The sequence below is a fragment of the Salvelinus alpinus genome, chromosome 5, assembly GCF_045679555.1.
Source record: "Salvelinus alpinus chromosome 5, SLU_Salpinus.1, whole genome shotgun sequence".
Classification (NCBI taxonomy): domain Eukaryota; kingdom Metazoa; phylum Chordata; class Actinopteri; order Salmoniformes; family Salmonidae; genus Salvelinus; species Salvelinus alpinus.
The window spans coordinates 62,533,235-62,558,022 of record NC_092090.1 but is presented as its reverse complement, the minus strand read 5'-3'; the positions used below and the strand labels follow the sequence as shown (position 1 = coordinate 62,558,022).

General features: G+C 46.1%; 1 protein-coding gene across 4 annotated transcripts in view; it reads left to right on the top strand.

The window, feature by feature from the left end:
- Positions 1-24,788, top strand: part of LOC139576443 (F-box/LRR-repeat protein 17-like) — a 321,636-nt gene that overhangs the window by 122,596 nt on the left and 174,252 nt on the right. For all 4 annotated transcript variants that reach the window (XM_071402571.1, XM_071402573.1, XM_071402572.1 and 1 more), the window contains one exon: positions 9,903-10,033. In XM_071402571.1, the coding sequence (XP_071258672.1) occupies positions 9,903-10,033 (131 nt within the window). The remainder of the gene's footprint in view (positions 1-9,902; positions 10,034-24,788) is intronic.

Sequence of the window (24,788 nt, the reverse complement as noted above, 5' to 3'; positions counted from 1 at the left end):
CGCGGCTGGCCCTTGGATGTACACAGAGAGCTAATATTAATATTAGCATGACAATCTCTCCTTGCTAAAAGTGGAGGAGAGATTAACTTTATCACTATTTATAAGAGGTATTGACATGTTCAATTACCCGAGCTGTCTGTTTGAACTACTGACGCATAGCTCGGACACCCATGCATTGGGGCGGCAGGAAGCCTAGTGTTTAGAGCGTTGGACTAGTAACCGAAAGGTTGCAAGATCGAATCCCCGAGCTGACAAGGTAAAAATCTGTCGTTCTTTCCCTGAACAAAGCAGTTAACCCACTGTTCCTAGGCCGTCATTGAAAATAAGAATTTGTTCTTAACTGATTTGCCTAGTTAAATAAAGGTAAAATAAAAATAGCCCCAAGACATGCCACAAGAGGTCTCTTCAAAGTCCCCGAGTCCAGAACAGACTACAATGAGCCATGACTACATGGAACTCAATTCCACATTAAGTAACTGATGCAAGCATTGAAGTTATATAAAAATACACCTTATGGAACAGCGGGGATTGTGAAGCAACACAAACATATGCATACACACACGATAACATGGATTTTGTACTGTCGATAATGTATTGGCTCCTACTCTGTATTGGAGTAGGGGCCTGGGTGCCCTTTTTTAAATGGTGTCAACTGCCTTAATTTTTCTGGACCACAGGAAGAGCTGCTAATGGGGATCCATAATAAATACAATCAATAAATAAAAAATAAAAAATGTATTACACTTTTTTGTTTTATTAAAGAGGTGGGGCTCAAATCAAGTGGAGCTCCACAACAACATTTGAGCAGTAGCCTTAGCTGGCTACTCAGCTAGGCCGACAATTGTTTTGGAATATAAAATACAGCAATGCTGCATTCAACCAGATGGGTGATCCATGCAAATTGAAAACATTTTTTACGTTTAAATGTTACATCAACCTAGCTGCGTTTTTTGTCATTTCGAGTGAAATACTTTTTGATTAGGGTTGCAGTATATTATGCACATCTGAAAGCATAGCAGCAAAGGCTGGACCAGTATTATTTTCCTCTTTTGTTTTAATATGTTAAAATGCTATATACAACATCCTATGTACATAAGTGGACTTTATAAAGGGACATATGTTTTTCTAATAAAACAATGGCCAGTTTGGGTCGAGGTTGTATGCATGTTTTTTTTGTTGTTGTAAAAAAGCAAACATAATAGAGTATGTCTGGCCAGCAAATTATTATATATTTTTTTCAATATGGCCCATGCACTGATTTGAGTTTGACACCCTTGTCCTAAAGAGTCACCTCGTACCCTACCATTGACAATGACCCAGGCTTCGGCCACGCTGCAGCAGAGTTTTTGTTGATGGTGGTGTCATAATTATTTCTGGGGGGGCATATTCAAGTGATTAAATCAATTGTGGTCAATTATAAAGTTGTCTCCCCGTGTGCTTTTTGAATCGGGAAGAGTTAAGGTCACCACATACCAGCACAATATCTTGGGTTTGAAGATTGCATATCTCTAAGTCAAGGTCAGAGAATATGTCATCTGAATAGTAAGTAGACTCCGAGGGCAGTACATATATAGCACAGAGAAATACATCTCTCTGTGAGAGATTTTTTATTTTCAACTAAATGTGATCGTTTCCCAATTTTAGGAATTTCTGATTCCTGATTTTCTCTCTATCCAGTCTAATATTTTACAGTTGTTTTTGTGATTGTACAATGAGCTCTCTGTAATTACATGGACAGTGGGTAGCTACATCGGCTCTACACCATGTCTCTGGCAATAATATGCCTCTCTTATTATTGATAACAATAAAACCAGGGTCTCTACCACTGAAGTATATAAACCCTGTATTGCTGATGCTATGTATTGGCCATTGGCTGCTTTGCGTGCTGTTGTCTGTGCACAATCATGTTTGTACCCTGTTTTGTGCCGCTACCATGTTGTCCTGCTGCCATGTTGTGTTGCTACCATGCTGTGTTGTCATGTGTTGCGGCCATGCTATGTTGTTGTCGTCTTAGGTCCCTCTTTATGCAGTGTTGTATTGTCTCTTGTCGTGATGTATGTTTTGTCCTATACATATATATATATTTTTTTATGAATCCCAGCCCACGCCCCCGCAGGAGGCCTTTAGCCTTTTGGTAGGCCGTCATTGTAAATAAGAATTTGTTCTGAACTGACTTGCCTTTGTTAAATAAAGTTTAAATATATATTTTTTTGAGAGGCTTTGAAGCCACTGGTCAGCCATATTAGCACTCCCCAGTAGGAGTAGTCCTCCATAGTAATGAGTGGAATTCTACAGTGTTCAATTAAATGTTTCAAAGACAAAATTACATGTATTTAACACATTTTTTTGTAGTGGGGACAGTAACATTAGTGATTTCAAAGAATTATACTTTAAGGATAAAAAAATATATATATATTTGTATGTTTAGATCACATCATTTAGAAGTATGCAATAAGGTGTCTGTAATAGAACACATGTAGCAAAAACGAATGTAGACATTTAATACATGCATTTCTATAGCTTACAAAATATATTTTTTTACGATAGTTAGGGAGTGCCAAGATGTAGGGACGGTGGATTCAGCACAGTGCCCCCTATGAGTTATATAGTGTGTGTATATAAATCATTGGTCTCTACTCTTCAGGCCAAATGCTGAAGAATTTGTTTAACCTTTATTTACCTAGGCAAGTAAGTTAAGAACAAATTCTTATTTACAATGACACACACACACATGCTGAAGAATAAAGGCCCTGGATATTCCAGCAGCTGATATCGAAAGAACTCATTCTAAACAACAACAAAAAATATTTTCAGTAAATAGATGAACAAAACAAATCAAATAACTCTCTATCTCGCTCCCCTCCTCTGTCTCTCTCTCCCCTCTGTCTCTCTAATCCTGTGTGTGCTGTTGTAGATAACAGCCTGTGGCCAGTGGTAGGGGGAGGGCAGTGAGAGGGCTGGACCAATAGAGGGTCATTTACTCTCCAACCCACCAATCTAAATGACCACATGCATCACAACCCGTCCACACACTCATCACACTACGCACGCACATCACATACAAACTTATACACCAACAGCTGAGAGAGAGAAAGGGAGAGAGAGAGACGAGTGCAAGCGCGAGAGAGATTTGGCTTGATGCCAGAGGGATAGCCCTGCCACAGCTCTGCTCTCCTGACTGAAACGGATAAGAAGAGCGAGGGAGGGAGAGAGAGAGAAATGGAGAACAAATTCATATCATTATTCAGTATTATTATATCCTTGTTAGGCATTTGACCCAGAAAGCTGACTAGTGTGGAATGACCTGTGCGATATTGTGTGTCTCTCTCATCTGATGTGCTGGTGTTTTGAATGTGGACCAGCGACACCTCTCTCACTCACACCTCCACCCTGCCCCGTCACTCGTCCTCTCTCTCTCACACCTCCACCCTGCCCCATCACTCGTCCTCTCTCTCACCTTGGTAAACAAACAGAAGGTGTCCTGTCCTCTCACCATGCAACACCTCTGGACAGAGAGCGTGCGAGACGGGAAACACTACACCTAGCATTGCTTTGCCCTTGGTCAACTCTTTAAGACAACTCTTGAAGACAACTCTTGCTATAAGGACAACTGTTGTTCTGCCCATGCTGGTCATAGCTGTGTGCTCCTTGATTCTATAGTTGCCAGATTGACTTTTCTCTTACTAACAAACCTGTTTAGTTACTCCTCTTAGAAAGTGTGGCATGGCCACAACATTCAGCCTAAGTTATACACAGTCTTTGTGATTATTACTAGCCATGCCAGCTCTGTCAGTCCTAACCACCTTTGATCTTGTAGCCTGTAAGCTGGTTATGTGTCTATGGCAGGAGTAGACTGGGCCGGTCACACAGGTCTTGGACTAGAATCAATGACCTCATAGTTCAGGGTCCAGTATTCTAACCATGACATTTCCTTTCCATGTGGTATCGACTATGGTCCAGCTTCCTATCTGGCACATGACGCTACACAGTTGGTCATGGCACCGTGCACTGGCAACACACACACACACACACAAACTTTAATCTAAAGTTTCCGAAAACTCCCGCCCCGGTTTGTTTAAAGGTGAACCATTTACATTTTTATTTCATAAAATGTGACATTTTCTATTTGACCCCTGACCTGTGCTCTCATTTCCTGCTTTTGAGACGTGTTTAATTATGGAGGAGGTAGGTGGGAGCCAACCTCACCAGCTGGTCCACAAAAACATAGAAAATATATTTGAACTGAAACTTACCACATGATACAGACTTACAGTAAAGAAATGGAGAGTTTAAAAAAAGATGTTAACATAATAATTGAGACTAACGGAACTGTGAATTAAAGGCTAGATACGCACAGTTCAGTTGTATTATATATCAGTTACTGGTTAGAAACCTCTTTTTTCCCCCTCATAATGTGATGCTCTGTAGCGTTTGCTAGTCTCCATGCTCTGTGGTAACTGTTTGGTTTGTTATGACTAGCTTCACAAGGAGTCTGCACAGACATGTATTCCCAAAAATATTCTCACCAAAATGATTCAAAATAAATAATATTTATGTAATTTATATATATGGAAGAAGGGGAGTGATTGAGTGCTGCATCAGATGACCTGGCCTCCACAATCAGCTGACCTCAACCCAATTGAGATAGTTTGGGATGATATATATACACTGCTCAAAAAAATAAAGGGAACACTTAAACAACACAATGTAACTCCAAGTCAATCACACTTCTGTGAAATCAAACTGTCCACTTAGGAAGCAACACTGATTGACAATAAATTTCACATGCTGTTGTGCAAATGGAATAGACAAAAGGTGGAAATTATAGGCAATTAGCAAGACACCCCCAATAAAGGAGTGATTCTGCAGGTGGTGACCACAGACCACTTCTCAGTTCCTTCCTATGCTTCCTGGCTGATGTTTTGGTCACTTGAATGCTGGCGGTGCTCTCACTCTAATGGTAGCATGAGACGGAGTCTACAACCCACACAAGTGGCTCAGGTAGTGCACCTCATCCAGGATGGCACATCAATGCGAGCTGTGGCAAGAAGGTTTGCTGTGTCTGTCAGCGTAGTGTCCAGAGCATGGAGGCGCTACCAGGAGACAGGCCAGTACATCAGGAGATGTGGAGGAGGCCGTAGGAGGGCAACAACCCAGGAGCAGGACCGCTACCTCCGCCTTTGTGCAAGGAGGAGCACTGCCAGAGCCCTGCAAATGACCTCCTGAGCCACTTGTGTGGGTTGTAGACTCCGTCTCATGCTACCACTAGAGTGAGAGCACCGCCAGCATTCAAAAGTGACCAAAACATCAGCCAGGAAGCATAGGAACTGAGAAGTGGTCTGTGGTCACCACCTGCAGAATCCCTCCTTTATTGGGGGTGTCTTGCTAATTGCCTATATTTTCCACCTTTTGTCTATTCCATTTGCACAACAGCATGTGAAATGTATTGTCAATCAGTGTTGCTTCCTAAGTGGACAGTTTGATTTCACAGAAGTGTGATTGACTTGGAGGTCAGCATGAGACGGAGTCTACAACCCACACAAGTGGCTCAGGTAGTGCAGCTCATCCAGGATGGCACATCAATGCGAGCTATGGCAAGAAGGTTTGCTGTATCTGTCAGCGTAGTGTCCAGAGCATGGAGGCGCTACCAGGAGACAGGCCAGTACATCAGGAGACGTGGAGGAGGCCGTAGGAGGGCAACAACCCAGCAGCAGGACCGCTACCTCCGCCTTTGTGCAAGGAGGAGCACTGCCAGAGCCCTGCAAAATGACCTCCAGCAGGCCACAAATGTGGCCTCTGCTGCAGAGGATACGTTCATTAGAGTTACCAGTCTCAGAAATTGCAGCCCAAATTAATGCTTCATAGAGTTCAAGTAACAGACACATCTCAACATCAACTGTTCAGAGGAGACTGCGTGAAACCACTAATAAACGACACCAATGAGAAGAAGAGACTTGTTTGGGCCAAGAAGCACAAGCAATGGACATTAGACCGGTTGAAATATGTTGTTTGGTCTGATGAGTCCAAATTAGAGATTTTTGGTTCCAACCGCCGTGTCTTTGTGAGACGCAGAGTAGGTGAACGGATGATCACCGCATGTGTGGTTCCCACCGTGAAGCATGGAGGTGTGGGGGTGCTTTGCTGGTAACCAAGAAGGGGAGTGATTGAGTGCTGCATCAGATGACCTGGCCTCCACAATCAGCTGACCTCAACCCAATTGAGATAGTTTGGGATGAGTTGAACCGCAGAGTGAAGGAAAAGCAGCCAACAAGTGCTCAGCATATGTGGGAACTCCTTCAAGACTGTTGGAAAAGCATTCCAAGTGAAGCTGGTTGAGAGAATGCGAAGAGTGTGGAAAGCTGTCATCAAGGCAAAGGGTGGCTATTTGAAGAATCTCAAATATAAATATAAATATTTGTTTTAACAATTTTTTTGTTTACTACATGATTCCGTATGTGACATTTCATAGTTTTGATGTCTTCACTATTATTCTACAATGTAGAAAATTGTAAAAATAAAGAAAAACATTTGAATGAGTAGGTGTGCCCAAACTTTTGACTGGTACTGTGTATATATATATATTTTTGTCACATACATCAGATGGGTGCAGTGAAATGTGGTGTTTTGCAGGTTCAGCCATAATAGTACGGCACCTGGAGCAAATTGGGGTTACGTGCCTTGCTTAAGGGCACAGCAACAGGTTTTTCACCTTGTCGGCTCGGGTATTCAAACCAGCCCCCTTTTAGTTACTGGCCTAACTACTAGGCTACCTGTTACCATTTATTTTTTCCCTCTCTTTTTTCCTACTGTAAATGTATTGATTAATGAACAGACTTCCATGCGGTGTTAACCTCGAGCTCCGCTCATCATCTCACACGCTGGAACAGAAAACACAGAATTTTTCCATTATTAAAATCATAAACCCAAAAAGTTGATTTTTTTTTCTTTCTTCTCCATGGCAATAGTTCACTGGACCTTCGGTTGCCCAATGTGATTAATACAAAAGTGAGGAAAATCTGGCGTGTGCGCGTGCGTAGGCTGAGCCCAGAGCAGCTGTGTTTCACAGGTTTGAGTGTTTTTATTAACACTGTGAATAATCAGCCAACCCTTCCTGCCAACTCACAGGAGTGAAACTGCTAAGGTAAAAAGCAGCGCCAACGAGGAACAACATGCCAGAACACTCTCTCTCTCTCTCTCTCTCTCTCTCTCTCTCTGTCTCTCTGTCTCTCTGTCTCTCTGTCTCTCTGTCTCTCTGTCTCTCTGTCTCTCTGTCTCTCTGTGTGTGTGTGTGTGATCAGTGTAATGAATTAGTATCAACTCTGATCTTATAACTGGAAGTGATTCATTATCCTGATGCATATAGGCCGAAAACTCCATTCATTATAATCTATCAACAAATACTGTCACTCCTTTCAACGTGATGGATTTTACTCATTCTACCTTTTTTTTTTTTCTTGACATGGATTTTCTTTCTTTATTTGAGGGATTTAGGGATATTTTTCGATCCGCATTCCAAAATGTAGAATTTTACCCCATTGTGGTTTTTGGAGTTTAACAAGGTTAGTCTCAGTCGTGACTGTGCTACTCTCCTCGTTTATGCAGACCTATGCTAATTCACTCGCATACAACCCAGCTGCACATCGGCCAATCAGAACTGAGGGTTTGTTGCCCTGGTTTCTCGTTGGATAATTCACATCAATGGCTGGGTTTCCACTGGCTGGCCAAGAAACTCTATTTGGGCAAAGATAAGCATATTTGAAGACCGAATTCCACTTTTGAAGTTGTGCTTTAGTGTTGGCCCCAGAATAAGTAGCCATACAAAATGGTGTGTGTGTCTGTGAGAGCGTGCAGGTGAGCCTTTGACATTTGACATCACAAGAGAGAGGCTGTTAGACGGAGACAGTGAGTGAGAGGTTTGTCTTATAGTCATTTCTGCGTTTTCTTTGTTTTGCCAACAACGCAGCCATATCTCCCCCCCCCAACACATACACACACACACACCAGCCACTCTATGAATAATTTAACCCTTCAATCCAGAGTCGATCACTGGGGAACGCTTTAGGATATGTATTTATCAGGTGAGCCTTGATAATGTTTGTAAATTATTATTTTGTACTGAGTTTACATATGGAATGCTTCAAATTATGTGCTGTTGGGACACCATATACATAATGAAAAATATTAGGGGAAACCTACTCGTTATGGCGGATCCCATGTCTGATCCTGAATCATATTGCTGGGTGTCTGTCTCCCTCTGTGTCTGTCTCCCTCTGTCTGTCTCCCTCTGTCTCGCATCTGCCTCTGTCTCGCCTCTCCCTCTGTCTCGCCTCTGTCTCTGCCTTTGTCTCTGTCTCGCCTCTGTCTCTGCCTTTGTCTCTGTCTCTGCCTTTGTCTCGCCTCTCCCTCTGTCTCGCCTCTCCCTCTGTCTCGCCTCTGTCTCTGCCTCTGTCTCGCCTCTCCCTCTGTCTCGCCTCTACCTCTGTCTCTGCCTTTGTCTCTGTCTCGCCTCTCTCTCTACTGATCTACAGTGGAGGATTATTCACGGGGCTATCGCTACAAACAGATAAGTGTCGCACCTTGATCCATCAGTGGGGAGGAGGTGTCTGTTTTGTAGGGAGGAGAAGACAGCGAAGCATATCTTTATCTTCTTCCAGGCTGGTAGGGTTGTTTTCTGTCCTGGGTGGGTGGTGTACAGGCCTAGGGTAGGGGTTGACTGTGAAGCTATATGTTGGAGGGCCTAGGTATACCGTAGCCAACAGGCAAAGGGACTGCCTAGTAAACTACCAAAAATGGTGTGGAAGACCAGGAAAAATGAGATGTGGGGGAGGAGGGTGTACAGACCCCAGAGCTGTGCTGCTTTGTAATCCGTTGTAGGGGTCTGGGGCGTTAGGAGGGGGTTCTATGTACAGTGAAATGGGGGGGGGGGGGGAGGGCTTGGTTCGCTCGCTCAGTACAACATTTTTGTCCACCTCTGTAGCTGTCCATGTGACCAGCACTAAGCTCTATGCATTCTAATTATGACTGCGACTACGGTTCCTCCCTGTACTGTCAACCCCGTGTGTGTAAAGCCACTGTGAACTCTACGGTTAATGCATCATGTATTTACCAGGCCACATGGTTATGTCGGATGATTTTCAGACTGCACGGTCTCTGGCAAATAAAAAGAAGACACACTTCTGTTTCCGCGTGTGTCAAGTGAGAAGCAGATCCAGGGATTCTCCAGGCTGCCCTGCCCTACTCTTCCCACCTCCAGTCTGTCTTGACTAGAAGCCCACAGAGCAGACAATGATACCTCTAATCTTAATACCTACTGGAAGCTTGTTTTGTGTTTAGCCATGACTGTGACATTTTACACCCTGCTTCCCCGTTGTGCGTTTTAGAAATGGTATATGTTTTTAATAATACTTATTATCCGGCCTTCCTGGTGCGCACGCGTGTGCGTGTGTGCGTGTGTGTGTGTGTGTGTGCGTAGGCTTATCCATCCTCCTTCCCGAGTGTGTATCAGAGAAAATATACCTGTGTTGTTATTACTTGTTGAGTTGGTAATCCTCTCGTAACTTTCTTGTGCTGAAGGACTCTCTGTGCAAATCAAATGTTATTCGTCACGTAAGTGCAGACTTTACCGTGAAATGCTTACTCACGAGCCCTTTCCCAACAACGCAGTTAAGAAGGATAAATAACAAATAGATCAAATTCAAATACTAACACAAAATAACAACGAGGCTATACACAGTACAAGTGTCCTGGGGTACGAGGTAGTTGGGCTGATTGATTGAGGTCATATGTACACGCAGGTTTGGTCAGGTGATTGATTGAAGTGCTATGTATATGTATGGGGGGGGGGGTGAAAAGCAGAACACGTGTGTCTCTCTACTGACCTCTATCTCTGTCCTCTCTCCTAGCTGCGTAACCTGAGCAGCCTGGACCTGCGGCACATCTCCGAGCTCAACAACGAGACCGTGATGGAGGTGGTCCGGAAGTGTAGGAACCTCAGCTCCCTCAACCTCTGTCTCAACTGGAGCATCAACGACAGGTACACACACACACACACACACACACACACACACACACACACACACACACACACACACACACACACACACACACCTACATATCAAACTAATGTTTTATGAGTTTCGGGCTTACATACTGTAGCTCCCTCACTTCTCATCTCAGATGTGTGCATTCATATTTCTCTCTGTGTGTGTGTGTGTGTGTGTGTTCCTGGAATCATAGCCATTTTCCTGTAGTGAAGGCAGCATATCGTCTATGCTCCTATATTATGAATGTGATGGTGTGTGAAATTGCTGTCGTGAGCTTTTCATCTCTTGGACTCTGGTTCTGTGTTGATGACAGTTTCTGTGTTGCACTGATGTGTTACTGTTCAGGGGGCTATTTGTCAATCGCTGGATATTGCTTCCTCTAACAGTGCGTACCCGCTGAACATGTTAGGGGGCAATGAAACACCGGAACCCATTCATTTTCAATGGAGAGAAGTCAAGTGGGCGGGGGGGGACCATCGGGCAGTGCGAGCGTTGGGCGAGGGAGCATTAACAGGGCGGGACCAAAGAAATGGGGAAAGCTGAACTTGATGCAAATAGTCAGCGATATCACGGCGCAATTGACAGATTTGAAGCTCACCATAGCTTCCAGCCCCTACTGGATTGGCTGTTGATACTTAGCACTAGCTAGCCTGCTTGCTAGCATCCACATAATGACCGTATGTTACTTCTCTTGCGCTACAGGTATTGATATTCATTACGCTAGTTTCTATAGTCAGTCAAGTCTCAGGGGCTGGAGGAGAGTAGAGGAGGTGGAAAAAAAGACTTCAATAAATGGAAACTCAACTCTGACATGGGATGGGATTTCTGTGTTATGACACATGTTTGATGCGTTGTGGGACTGAGTCAAGCCAGTTGGCTCTTTCCCAGTTCTAGACCAGACGTGCACACAGATTTTGTTCCGTGGCAGAGAGCGAGGGGGAAGGAGAGAGAGAGAGCGAGGGGGAAGGAGAGAGAGAGAGTGAGGGGGAAGGAGAGAGAGAGAGCGAGGGGGAAGGAGAGAGAGAGAGCGAGGGGGAAGGAGAGAGAGAGAGCGAGGGGGAAGGAGAGAGGGAGAGGGAGAGGGAAGGAGAGAGAGAGCGAGGGGGAAGGAGAGAGAGAGAGCGAGGGGGAAGGAGAGAGCGAGGGGTAAGGAGAGAGCGAGGGGTAAGGAGAGAGCGAGGGGTAAGGAGAGAGCGAGGGGTAAGGAGAGAGCGAGGGGTAAGGAGAGAGCGAGGGGTAAGGAGAGAGCGAGGGGGAAGGAGAGAGCGAGCGAGAGTAAGGAGAGAGCGAGCGAGAGAAGGGGGGAAGGAGAGATAGAGAGTGAGAGAAGGGGGGAAGGAGAGATAGAGAGTGAGAGTGAGGGGGAAGGAGAGATAGAGAGTGAGAGTGAGGGGGAAGGAGAGATAGAGAGAGTGCCAGGGGTAAGGAGAGAGCGAGGGGGAAGGAGAGAGAGAGAGAGAGAGAGAGCGAGGGGGAAGGAGAGAGATAGAGAGAGAGAGCGAGGGGGAAGGAGAGAGAGAGAGAGAGCGAGGGGGAAGGAGAGAGAGAGAGAGAGAGAGAGAGAGGAGGAGAGAGAGAGAGAGAGAGAGCGAGGGGGAAGGAGAGAGAGAGAGAGAGAGCGAGGGGAAGGAGAGAGAGAGAGAGAGAGAGCGAGGGGGATTGGGAGAGAGAGAGAGCGAGGGGGATTGAGAGAGAGAGAGAGCGAGGGGGAAGGAGAGAGAGAGAGAGAGCGAGGGGGAAGGAGAGAGAGCGAGGGGGAAGGAGAGAGAGAGAGAGAGCGAGGGGGAAGGAGAGAGAGAGAGAGAGCGAGGGGGAAGGAGAGAGAGAGAGAGCGAGGGGGAAGGAGAGAGAGAGAGAGAGCGAGGGGGAAGGAGAGAGAGAGAGAGAGCGAGGGGGAAGGAGAGAGAGAGAGAGAGCGAGGGGGAAGGAGAGAGAGAGAGAGAGAGCGAGGGGGAAGGAGAGAGAGAGAGAGAGCGAGGCGGAAGGAGAGAGAGAGAGAGAGCGAGGGGGAAGGAGAGAGAGAGAGAGAGCGAGGGGGAAGGAGAGAGAGAGAGAGTGAGGGGGAAGGAGAGAGAGAGCGAGGGGGAAGGAGAGAGAGAGCGAGGGGGAAGGAGAGAGAGAGAGAGCGAGGGGGAAGGAGAGAGAGAGCGAGCGAGGGTGAAGGAGAGAGAGAGAGAGAGGGGGAAGGAGAGAGTGAGAGAGCGAGGGGGAAGGAGAGAGAGAGAGCGAGGGGGAAAGAGAGAGAGAGAGAGCGAGGGGGAAGGAGAGAGAGAGAGAGAGCGAGGGGGAAGGAGAGAGAGAGAGAGCGAGGGGGAAAGAGAGAGCGAGGGGGAAGGAGAGAGAGAGAGAGAGCGAGGGGGAAGGAGAGAGAGAGAGAGAGCGAGGGGGAAGGAGAGAGAGAGAGAGAGCGAGGGGGAAAGAGAGAGAGAGCGAGGGGGAAGGAGAGAGAGAGAGAGAGAGAGAGAGCGAGGGGGAAGGAGAGAGAGAGAGCGAGGGAGGGAAGGAGAGGAGAGAGAGCAGAGGGAGAAGGAGAGAGAGAGAGCAGGGGGGAAGGAGAGAGAGAGAGCAGGGGGGAAGGAGAGAGAGAGAGCAGGGGGGAAGGAGAGAGAGAGAGCAGGGGGGAAGGAGAGAGAGAGAGCAGGGGGGAAGGAGAGAGAGAGAGAGAGAAGGGGAAGGAGAGAGAGAGAGAGAGAAGGGGAAGGAGAGAGAGAGAGAGAGAAGGGGAAGGAGAGAGAGGGGGAGAGAGAGAAGGGGAAGGAGAGAGAGAGGGGGGTGGGGAGGAGAGAGAGAGGGGGGTGGGGAGGAGAGAGAGAGAGGGAGAGAGAGGGGGAAGGAGAGAGAGAGACAGGGGGGACGGAGAGACAGAGAGAGGGAAGGGGGGAGAGAAGGTTCTGGCAGGTTTTTCCTCATTGGCGCTTCCAATTCTCTGGAATGATTGACAGACTCAAATAACCCGCTGGCTGGATTCATGGATCACGTCCCAAAGGAGGGAAAAGGTGAAATAAGATTTTCCTTTTGGGAGGAAGTGGGAGTTACTGTAGAGAGAGAGAGAGGGAAAAACCAACCCTTTAGAGGCATGACTTTGGTGGCTTGAGTAAACCATCTCTTGTTTTATTTATATATATATTTTTAATATATTGATTTATATCTGTTTTATGTATTGATGTATGGCCCTGGCAGCAGCCTACCTGCCTTGAGGTATAGCAGGCTGCTTTTGGAGTGTTAACACACTATTGAATTTACTATGCAGCCTAGATACAATGGCTGCAGCTTCCTCAGTTTCTCAGCTCTGTACCAGGTTATGCATCTATGAATTTGCTGGCGATGTGGTTGGACTTGGAGGGTTATGGTATTCTAGTATACTCCACCAATAAAAACATTAAAAACATGACGTGTGCCAGATTACTCTGAGGGGGCCGCGAGACGTTACCGTCCTTCACCCCTTACACACGCACACGCTCACACACACACCGGCCCTATGCCCTATAATGACATTAACTGGTGTTGGTGGAGCTGGGGGGCGAGGGGTGTGTACAGGATTATTGGGGCTACGGCTGGGGATGACAGAGCGAGTTAGAGGAGAGAAAATGAGTGACGCAAGGCAAGAGGGGAGAGTTTACCACCTTGATTTCCCCAGTTGCAAGGTGTATAAATCCTAGGCTGTATGACTGTATATCAGGCTGTATATCAGATGTACTGTATAACCTACTGCGCTCGATCTGCTGCTGAGTGCCCAAGGGCCAAGAGAGCAAATCAAATTGGTAATCTGGTTTACTGTTATGAAATGCCACATATCTCAGAGAGGTGAGAGAGAGATTGTGTTAGGGTGTCTGTTTGACAATGAGATTACCTCTATTGGTGTGTTCCTCTCCTGGACAGGCCTTGTTTAGCATGTCAGAATGTAACGCTGCAGTCTAAGACAGACTGCGACGGAGAGGGAGACGGAAAGGTTAGACGGAGGGAGACGGAAAGGGAGACAGACACCCGGCAATATGATTCAGAATCAGACATGGGATCCGCCATAACGAGTAGGTTTCCCCTAAACACGCGAGCCGCACACATGCGTGTACACAGTACACCCGCACTCTATGAAAGCCCCCACTAGCAATCAGTCATCTAGCAGAAACCGTTTCCACCCGTGCCTCCCCCTCTTCCACATCCCATCTCTTTACCATTTACCTTCCTGCTGCTAGATTACCACTGTGGTATTTGGCGGGCTTGACTTAGACGAGGTGTTTGTGTGTGGAGGTAAACAGGTGCAAAATGACCTCTTATTTCCAGGTGTAATTTCCCCCTGATGGGGACATCAGATAGATAGAGCCCATGAGGTGTGTAGGTGTGTGTAGGTGTGTGTAGGTGTGTGTGTGTAGGTGTGTGTGTGCGTGTGTGCTCGTGCGTGATGAAATGAGGTGTCATCAAAAATACAGGACACAAGGGGAGGTAAAATACCCTGGCAGTTTATCCCCCCCTCTAACGCCTCTCCACCTCTCAAACCATTGTGCCTCAACACTCGACCAATGACTGTCTGACTGGGACAATGGGAGGTCCTTCTTTGCTACTCTTAATTTCCTGAGAATTGTAGAACATTTCGTGTGATGACCCGAAGCAGGTCAACATGTGGTTCTCACCGTGCCAGTAATGTTACACAGAGAGGGAGAGCGATAACGAGTCAAATAGAAGATGATGAAACAAAGGGATAGCAGTCAAAGTAGAGACGGTGTGTTTAACATATCAAAACATTACCTCAGTCCAAACCATCTCCTCCTGTCGAGAATAGTAGAGAGTTGTCAGTAAAACTACAATACTACTCGCGCTAGACACTTGTTACGTCAGTATGTCTTAGCGTTAACCCTGCCTGTGTTCGTTTTAAAGTTGGATTAGTCGTAGGTACAGGATACAGATGGTATACGCCGTCCAATGAAATGCTTACCTGCAGTTTTCTTTCTCGGACAATACAACAACGATACGAAATCATAAAAGATAAGAACACGACGGTAAAGTAAGTAGCTCAGTGGAATAGAATAAACAATGAATTATAATACATGAAGGCACGGTTTGTAGTCCAATATTTACACGCGTTTTGTGGGATTGGGGGGCAAGTGTTTAAATTGTGCAGTATTTAGCAGTAATAATAAGACTGGTAGCAGCAGTTGTGATGTGTGTTTAGCATGAATATACAGGTAACTACCAAAATAAAGGAAACGGCAACAAAAAGTGTATTAACAGGGCGTTGGGCCACAACGAGCCATAACAGCTCTAATGCACCTTGGCATAGATTCTACAAGTATCTAGAACTCTGTTGGAGGGATTGCGACACCATTCTTTCTCGCTAAATTCCATAATGATGTTGTTTTGTTGACGGTGACGTAAAACGTTGTCTCAAGGCGCCGCTCCAGAATCTCCCGTGAGTTTCACTTGGGTTGAGATCTGGGGACTGAGAAGGCCATGGGCATATGGTTTTCATCAAGCCATTCAGTGACCACTCGTGCCCTGTGGATGGGGGCATTGTCATCCTATAGGGGCATAGCCATTGTAGGTAAAATAATGTCCAAAATAATGGCTTTCCAGCATTTTTACAAATGACCCTAAGCATGATGGGATGTTAATTGCTTAATGAATTGTGTGTATAAGGTAGTGTGTACACGTATTACTATGGAATTATTAACGGGGCACCAGTCCAGTTATTGGACAAAATAGTATTCTAAGAAGCCCTGACTTATGAGTTATTTTAGTAATACCTCTACAAGACTACAATTACAATAATCGTAAAACATTGAGTCATCTGAAGGTGGGAATTCTTTGAGAATCAATGGGAGTACTTCACCAGAATAGCAAGACAAACACATTTGATTTATGCCATCAACAATTAATAACGCCAATCAACAATATTTACAAACAACGGGAATGATTAGGAAATAGAATGGAATATAAAAAGTGAAGACCTGGAGATCCTGAACATGAAATGATCTTATACTCCGACTGCGATCAAAGTTGGTTGTGGCTGCTTGATTGTTTAGGCCGCATGGAGGAGAACCAATCGTTTGATGCCTTCCACAAGGTTGGCCGGTCTTACGATGCGTTCTTTCCTGACGTGCATCCTAGCCTCGCTCGTTCACATCACCTCCCCTTTCCCTGTATTCTTTGGACCAACATTTCTGGTAGTATTATGTCTCATCTTATGGAAACGTCTAGATGGACTTGAGGGTTGGCCTGAAGAAGTCGGGGGATGATGCTGGAACGAGGCCGGGATGTTGCCGTACTTTGTTGGTCTTTTTAGTTTGAGGAAGCCGTGTAGAGTTATTGTGTAACTCGGGTTCCAATAGGTTTTAACCTCATTCGCGTTCTGTTAGGTCGTCCCATCGTATTTGTACTTTTCTGCGGATTTCGGTAATGGGTATGAAATGCTGAACTTTAAGCCTACTAAACATTCTGAGTAATGGGAAAAGATTTTGGTTGAACAACTCTACCTTCTCTTGTCATGCAGAGCTGAGTACCCAGAAGTTAGGGCTCGGCATAGCAAGTCAAAATTCGGAGCAACATCAGCGATTTGTCTGTTTAATAAAACCATGAACTGTCCTACCAGTGGTGGTTCTGTGAAGGTATCCTTTCTCATCGTCTGAGATTTGTGGCAGTAAATGCAGAGAATGGTTGAGATCTTTCAAGTATGACTTCATGTTTGAGCCTGCAGGATGTGACCGATCAAAAAGTTTGATGGTTGAGTGTGTGGAGTTTTGCCTGGGATGTTTCAGTACGCCTAGGTGTCAATCACAGGAGGTTGGTGGCACCTTAATTGGGGAGAACAGGCTGGTGGTAATGACTGGAGCAGAGTCAGTGGAATGGTATCAAATACATGGTTTCCAGGTGTTTGATGCCATTCCATTTTCTCCGTTCCGGCCATTATTATGAGCATCCTTCACTGGTGTCAATTTGGTCTCCTATTGTCTCCGCCTGTGCTTTTGCTTTCTCAGCCAGGTGGGGGAGGTTACCGGAAGTGACAGTATGCTCATTTTCTGGAGCTGGGCAAAGGGTTTGGGGCTGGGAGGGTGCCCCTCCCCCGTTCCATTATCTCTAAGTTTGTCTCTATCCTGGTGGGGGAAGTTAGTCATTGACTTCTTTTTTTGTTGTATTTTTAAATCAAATCAAATGTATTTATAAAGCCCTTCTTACATCAGCTGATGTCTCAAAGTGCTGTACAGAAACCCAGCCTAAAACCCCAAACAGCAAGCAATGCAGGTGTAGAAGCGTGGTGGCTAGAAAAAACTCCCTAGAAAGGCCAGAACCTAGGAAGAAACCTAGAGAGGAACCAGGCTATGAGGGGTGGACAGTCCTCTTCTGGCTGTGCCGGGTGGAGATTATAACAGAAAATGGCCTAGATATTCAAATGTTCATAGATGACCCCCTTTTTATCTTAAATTTCGTGATAGCCTATTGCGATCCAATTACGATCTTGTCCCAACAGGCTCAGGAGAGGCAAAAGTTGAGTCATGCGTCCTCCGAAACATGTCCCGCCAAACCGCGCTTCGTAACACCCGCCCTCTTAACCCGGAAGCCAGCCGCACCAATGTGTCGAAGGAAACACTGTTCAACTGACGACCGAAGTCACCCTGCAGGTGCCCGGCCTGCCACAAGGAGTCGCTAGAGCGCAATGAGCCAAGTAGAGCCCCCCCAGCCAAACCCTCCCCTAACCCGGACGACGCTGGGCCAATTGTGCACCGCCCTCTAGGACTCCCGGTCACGGTTGTTTGTGACACAGTCTGGGATCGAACCCGGGTCTGTAGTGCGATGAAGTGCCTTAGAACGCTGCGCCACTCGGGAGGTAGGGCGTTGCCTTTTCTTTTGAAAAGAAACATTCCCTTGTAACTTGGTCAACCCGAAGGATTCTGCTCACAGTCTTTGCTTGGCCCTGATTTTAGTTATTTCAACTTTTCTAGCTGATTAGAGACTTGGGACTTGTAGGTTAACAATCTTAGTTTTGATTTGTTCCATTTCTGAACGCATGACTTGGGACTGTTCTTATGTGTCATTTTGTAATTGGCAAGTGTTGAACATAGCTGCTAGGTCAGTTAAATTAGCGGAATCTAATTTCACAGGCATAGCCTTATCGCCTTGTGAGTTTAACAATAGCTTGGATTTATGTTCCATTTGGGACCCCTGTAGCGTGAGAGAAGATAAGATCTCTGTGGTGTTATCCGGGGCCACATGGTGGGATACATTGCTGGTAGTCTCAGTCAGACTGAGACTACAGTTTAATTTCATTAGAAATTTGGCGGTTTAACATCGAAGCGCCTAATGCAATCATTAGCACGATGTTTATACCACCAGGGCCGATCAAGGCTCTGGTGGTATTAACAAACAGTTGTTTGTTAGCGATTGTGATCAATGTCGGTCAGATAATTCTGATGATCTGATATGCTCAAAGTGCTGTTAAATAATAAGTCTATTTGAACGTGATATCCTAATCAACGTAACTCTACTCTATTTCCAATCCTATACTTTATCAAATAACAATGTTAGATTGTATCCAGTAATTGTGTTGACATTTTGCGAAGACTTTTGTGAACTGTAGCACTTTTGTCACACTTTTAGTGGTTACAGTAGTGTCCGTTTCAGAACATTTTGCAAAGTAGCTCTAAGATTCTCCTCACACAGGGTGTCATAATGTAAGATAGTGTGTACACTTATTAAATGGGCACCAGTTATTGGACAAAATGGTCTTCTAAGACCTGACTTACGAGTTATTTTAGTAACACCTCTATAAGACTACAGTTACAATAATAGTAATACATTGATTCATAAGGTATGACATCTTTGAACATCAATTGGAGTTCTTTACCAGAATAACAAGACAAACCCAATTGATTTATACCACGTTTTATGACACTCATCAGTTGCAGAGGCTGTCCTATAATTGTCTTCTCTTTCTTTCCTTGAAGAAGGTTAGCTTACGCGTATCGTTCAGGCTACGCTAGCTCTTTTAAGTCTTCCGTCTTCTTCTGAGCCTGTTTAGTGCAGGGGCACTTCCGTCCCTATTTCTGTACTGGATTACAAGTACTATTCCCTAAAATGTACTTGTACTTCCCTAAAATGTACTTTTCCCCTAATTTATCAGTTACCAGTTCTGGCCGTTTAAAGGAAAAGGTCCTGGGCCTGTGGTCGACCTGCTGGAGATGGAGGTTTTTGGTATCACCCCCAGCTGTCTAGAGCCATTTTTTCGACCCATTGTCTTGGAAGAAGATCAGGTGTTTTGGGGTGAGAACCTAAAAATTGGTTAAGATCAATTCAACATAAGGTTCAGCATTGTTCAACATATGACATTCAAACGACACATCGCTACATGTGGAAGCATTTGCTTTCAATATCATTTCTATCCCCCATATACTCAAGTGTTTCCATTATTTTGGCAGTTACCTGTATATGTGTGCGCGAGTGTGTTCAGGTGCAGAGAGTCAGTGCAGGTGATCAGTCAGGTGCAAGTGTTCAGCAGTCTTATGGCTTGTAGTTAGAAACTGTCTCTGAGCCTGTGGGTATCCGTAAGGGAGGGAACAGCTCGTGGCTGGGGGTCCTTGATGATGCTTTGGGCCTTCCTCAGGCACTGTTTTGCGTCGTTTTCCTGAAGGGGTGGGAGCACAGTCTCAGTGATGTACTAGGCTGTCTTCACCACCCGCTGGAGGGCCTTGCGGTCGAGCAATTCCTTTACCAGGCTGTGATGCAACAGGTCAGGATGCTCTCGATGTTTGCGGTAGTATTTGGAGTGGACCCGGTTTGGCATGCCCGTTTTCTTCAGCCGCCTTAGTAAATAGGGACGCTGTTGCTCCCTCTTGACAAGGGCGGGGGGTGTTGTTGGGCCATGTCAAGTCCTCGGTGATGTGGACGGTCAGGAACTGCTGACTCTCAGTCCCGTTGATGTGGATCGGGGCATGTTCCCTCCTCTGCTTCCTGAAGTCAACAATCAACTCCTTTGTTGAAATTGAGGGAAAGGTTGTTGTCCTGGCACCACAACGCTAGTTGACTTAACTCCACTCTACAGGCTGTTGTTGGTTATCAGGCCTACAACGTTGGTGTCGTCAGCAAACTTGCTGATGGAGTCGGTGTCGTGCAAAGTCACGCAGCCGTGGGTGAACGGGCTGTTGGCCCCCTGTGTTAAGAGGTGTTGTTGGATTGGGTATTTGCCTTTGTAGTCCGTGAGAGTCTGTAGTCCGTGCCAAATGCGTTTCCGAGTCCGAGTTGTCGAACATCAATTCAAGTTTGAATCTGTATTGTCTTTTTGCGTCCCGAATGGATTTGCGGCGCTGGTACCTGCTTGCCTTGTACGCGCCACGCTCCACCTAGTCATCAGGGTTCGTTCTGTCTGACATTGAATGCAGTACGGGCTCTCAGCATGACACAGGTTTCTCGGTTCCTCCAGGGTATTTGGTTGGGGAATGTCTTGGATTTTTATTGTGGCTACAACATCAACACATTTCCTAATGAAGCCTCTTACTGGCCATGTATATTCCTCGATGTTGTTGGAGGAGTCCTGGGTGGATGATGAATCTTTGAACATATTCCGATCAGTCATCTCGAAACAGTCCTGCAGCGTTGAGTCTGCCTCCTCTGTCCAGTCCAGCGCCTCACTATTCTCTCTTAAACAGTACAGTTATGAAACGGTGTGTCTGTCTGTGTCAGGGCTGCTAAACTATTCAGTTATTTCATTCTGCCTGAAGTGCCTGCTCAGTTAATGTATTTATGTTGGCCTTTGAGTTTTCCTGGAGTTGATTCGGGTCCCCGTGTGTGGAGTTGTGTCTGTGGGGTGTGTGTGTGTGTTTTTGAGAGAGAGAATGCGTGGTTGGATGTGTAAGTGAGGTGTCGATTTTGGGTGAGAGCAAGCGCACCCAAACTAGTCAGCTCGCCTCTTGTCCACTTTGAAAGCAGACACGTGGACTTACTTAGTCATTTTCTGGGGGTTGTTCATTTGGCGTATAGTTGTGTTTTCCACGTCCCAAAGCCTCCCTCTCTCCCTTTCAATCTTTCACTCTCACACCCTTCCCGACAGCTTCATTTAAACAACAAAATCAATATTGGCTCACCCTCCTCTCTTTTTCTCCATTTTTCCCTCCCTCCTTTCTCCTGGCCAACATTCTCAGCATATCTTCATCACTTATGAGAATCACAAATCACCCTCCAAATTGCCTGTTATACATTTTTGTCGCCTCTCATATAAATCAAACAAGATGAGGGATGGCTTGGGGGCCCCTCTGACTTTTCCTCTACTTTTTCAATAAAATAGTGAATATCTGAGAGTCATTCTCCCAGAAAAGCGTTACTCTGAGGGTGCATAGGCATGTGTCGGCCTGTTGTGTCTGTAGGAATGGATAATTATGGGACGATAAGGGCAGTCGACTGCCAATATGCAAAGTCTTGGGAATGTTGTGAACGGAAGTAAAATACAACACTGGTCCCGTGTGGCTCAGTTGGTTGAGCATGGAGCTAGCAGCGCCTTGTATCGTGAGTTCGATTCCTGCTGGGGCCACTCACTGTTGTAAATCGCTTTGGATAAAATTGTCTACTAAATGGCGTTTATTAGTATTATTATTATTATTATAATACAACTGTGTCTCACCTCACCTGATATCAGAGTCTTTCTCAACTCCAGTATTTTGGGTTTTTGTGTGGTCTCTCGGTTCAGTTCCCAGGTGTTTGTTAAATGTCACCTAAATGTCAGCGGGGACCTGAGCTTGGGACAGGGATTTATCCCTGCCTACCTGTCACGTGACGTTTTAGCTCAAGTCCAAAAGGACATCACATCCCCTCCTTTCCATTTCCTAGTCTTACAGATAGATCGTAGACCTGGAGCTCAACTGTACCATTGAAAAGCGACTTTTCTCTTTCTCATCCCTCTATAGGTGTCCAAGGAAAAGTGCAAAAGTCCATCCAGGCCCTTCCTTAGCTCGTAGACCTTAAAACCTTGACTATCACCTTCTGACGACTTTAGTCAGAAACTCCACATACACTCGGTCTGCACCTTGTCTGACAGCACATTAGTTAAACAAGCCTTTGCCTTGTACTCACACGATTTATAAATCATGAGTTGCTTTTCCCGTTTACCGACGACTGGTTTATTGTTGTGTGTATGGGCTGTCGCAGGATATTAGGCAACTGTTTACCAGAGTCAACACAAAAGCGGGTTTTATTCCGCTTCCCTGGTGTCACACGTGAGAAATAAGAGGTGCTCGGTGCGGTGCGAGGAGTTTGAACACGGCGGCTTGACGTGTGCGCACACCAACACGCGCGGCGAGGTGATTATTTGTGGCAGGTTTGATGTAGAAGCGCGGTATGATGAACACGCCGGTGTGGTTATTAATGTTGAGTAATGGCGGCGTCAGACACGGCTGTGTTGATCAGTAGCGTCTGGAGAAAACCCTCGCTGAGAGAGTCTGAGAGCAGGCGGATATACCGCTGACACAGTATCAGGATGGAACAGCCCCTTCAGGTGCACGTTGTTCTTAGCCACAGATCTGGGATCAGCTTAACCTCCACAAATCCTCTGGTCTTTTATGTCCTAGTGCAGTCTATCATGTGTAAATAAGACTTAATGTATTCCCTCAAACTCACCTTGTGGCTTTAGTAGTTTCCCCCCCATCTGGAACCAATGCATTTGAGTCACATGGGAAAGGACACGTTTCTCTCTTTCTAAACCTCTCCTTCAACCCTTTTCTCTCTCTCCCCTCCTCACTGTTGTTATGGGTCGTTTAGGAGATGTGTTGTGTTCAAAGAGCTTCTGTTAATTGAGTACGGGTCAAGTGTCTGCAGTAATAGGATACTTCAGTGCTGTGTGTGTTCTTAGCCATAGGGGCTCCATGTCCGACTCCCCTCAGGGGCTCTCTCCATTATTCCACCCCAGAGGGAAGCACTTAAACTGGGCTTGCGTTTGTTCAGTCTCCAGCTGGATCTGTGGGTCATGTGTAAAAGCTATTGGAGTCGCGCTGAATCAGGCCATCTACTCAGAAAATAGGTAATGTAATCACACAGAACGCTGCTTAAGAAGTGCTCCGCTGGCCAGGAACCAAAAGAGCAGGGAGCCTCGTTGCACTCAGGGAGAGATGGGGGTCGCACACCGGGCCGCCTGGGCAGGGATACAGGCTCTGATGCTTCCTGTGTCCAGACGCTCGTCCTTCAACACCTCCTGCTCTGCCCAAATACTCTCAGACAGGTTGGAGGGAATGTACTTTCACAGCGATGCTGGCTGTAATAAGGGACTACAGTATCGGGGCCAAATCCTAAAGTGAGATCTGTACGTGGAAGAAAATCTCCCAAAAGCTATAAAGGAAAGATGCTCAGCCAGAAAAGCCGTGCAGTGGTTAAAAAAACGTTCTGTGGCTGATCCAGGCCGTACAGGTGTGACCATGCAGATGCAAAGACGGTTTGATGCGCAGGGCCAGGGATGAATGGTTTAGTTGTATAAGATGTGGTCAAATGGTACGCTGCACAGATGTGTGGAAGTCAAAATCAGGTTGGACTTGCGGTGCTGTGCAGGGGTAAGTGCGGATGCACGCGCGCTCGCGCCCACGCACAAATGAGACGAGGGAAGCGGGGAGAAGCCACCGTGCTGGGTTTAATGAACCTCGGTTAAATGAATTGAGCTCTTTCTATTGAGTTCACCTCTCCCTGGTGGCAGAGCAGCACTTCAGCCGTTGTGTCTTGGAGTCCCTCTCTGTATACGTACCTGTTTGTCTAACACTAGCCTAATAAGTGGAATCTATTGAGGAGTATAATTGCGTATTAAAAATGCTCTTCTATTAAGGGGGCTTGAGAGTGCACATTTTTATGTAAATGCCTCGAATTGGGCACAGATTAAGGAAATTACCCAGGCTTCCCGTCACCAGGGGAGAGAGGGATGTCTCTTCTCTAACTAAAGGAGAAGAAAAAGAGGGTATTGTAGCCTATTAGGTATCATCGAAAGGCTGGAGGGTGTGTCTGTCTAGGGTGTGAATTACGAAAAAGCTTAAATGTTCCTTGGACAATTTTAGCATATTCAATTTGAAGACTTTCACAGTCACTGCTGTTGTGCAGCGGTGTAACTGGATGCTCTTGTCTTTCTACTTTGTTAAACCATACTAGAGGTAGGAGAGCTGTGTGTGTGTGTGTGTGTGTGTGTGTGTGTGTGTGTGTGTGTGTGTGTGTGTGTGTGTGTGTGTGTGTGTGTGTGTGTGTGTGTGTGTGTGTGTGTGTGTGTGTGTGTGTGTGTGTGTGTGTGTGTGTGTGTGTGTGTGTGTGTGTGTTACATCCGGTCACCTGTTACAGACCACTGAGCCAAAACGCCCTTTGTACACCCCAGCCCACACTCAATGCTCTCAGTTCACACCGAGACATGTGTCCTGGGGTGGTGTTTGTGTGGGTTGGTTGGTTAGTGTGTTTTGGCTATGGTCTTATAGTAGGTTTGGAGGATGCGGTGTTGACCAGTGCTCAAAGTCCACTGGGGAAAAACCCTATGTCCTAGACGGCTCAGCTTTGAATGGGTGCCAAAACACATCCCGGTTCAAATGCCTGACCCCCCCCCCCTCCACCCTAACATACCCAGGCCAGACCATACTGTATGGTGTGCTTGATCGGCCCAAACTCCTGTACCTAAAAATGTTCAGCTGGAACGGATTGATGCAGAAACACTCTCAAGACACCCCCTGAAACTTTCTGGAAACTTTTCCCGCTGGAAACTCCCAATTGTCAACTCTTTTTTAAAAAGAGTTTTCCTTTTTCTTCTGAAGCTAG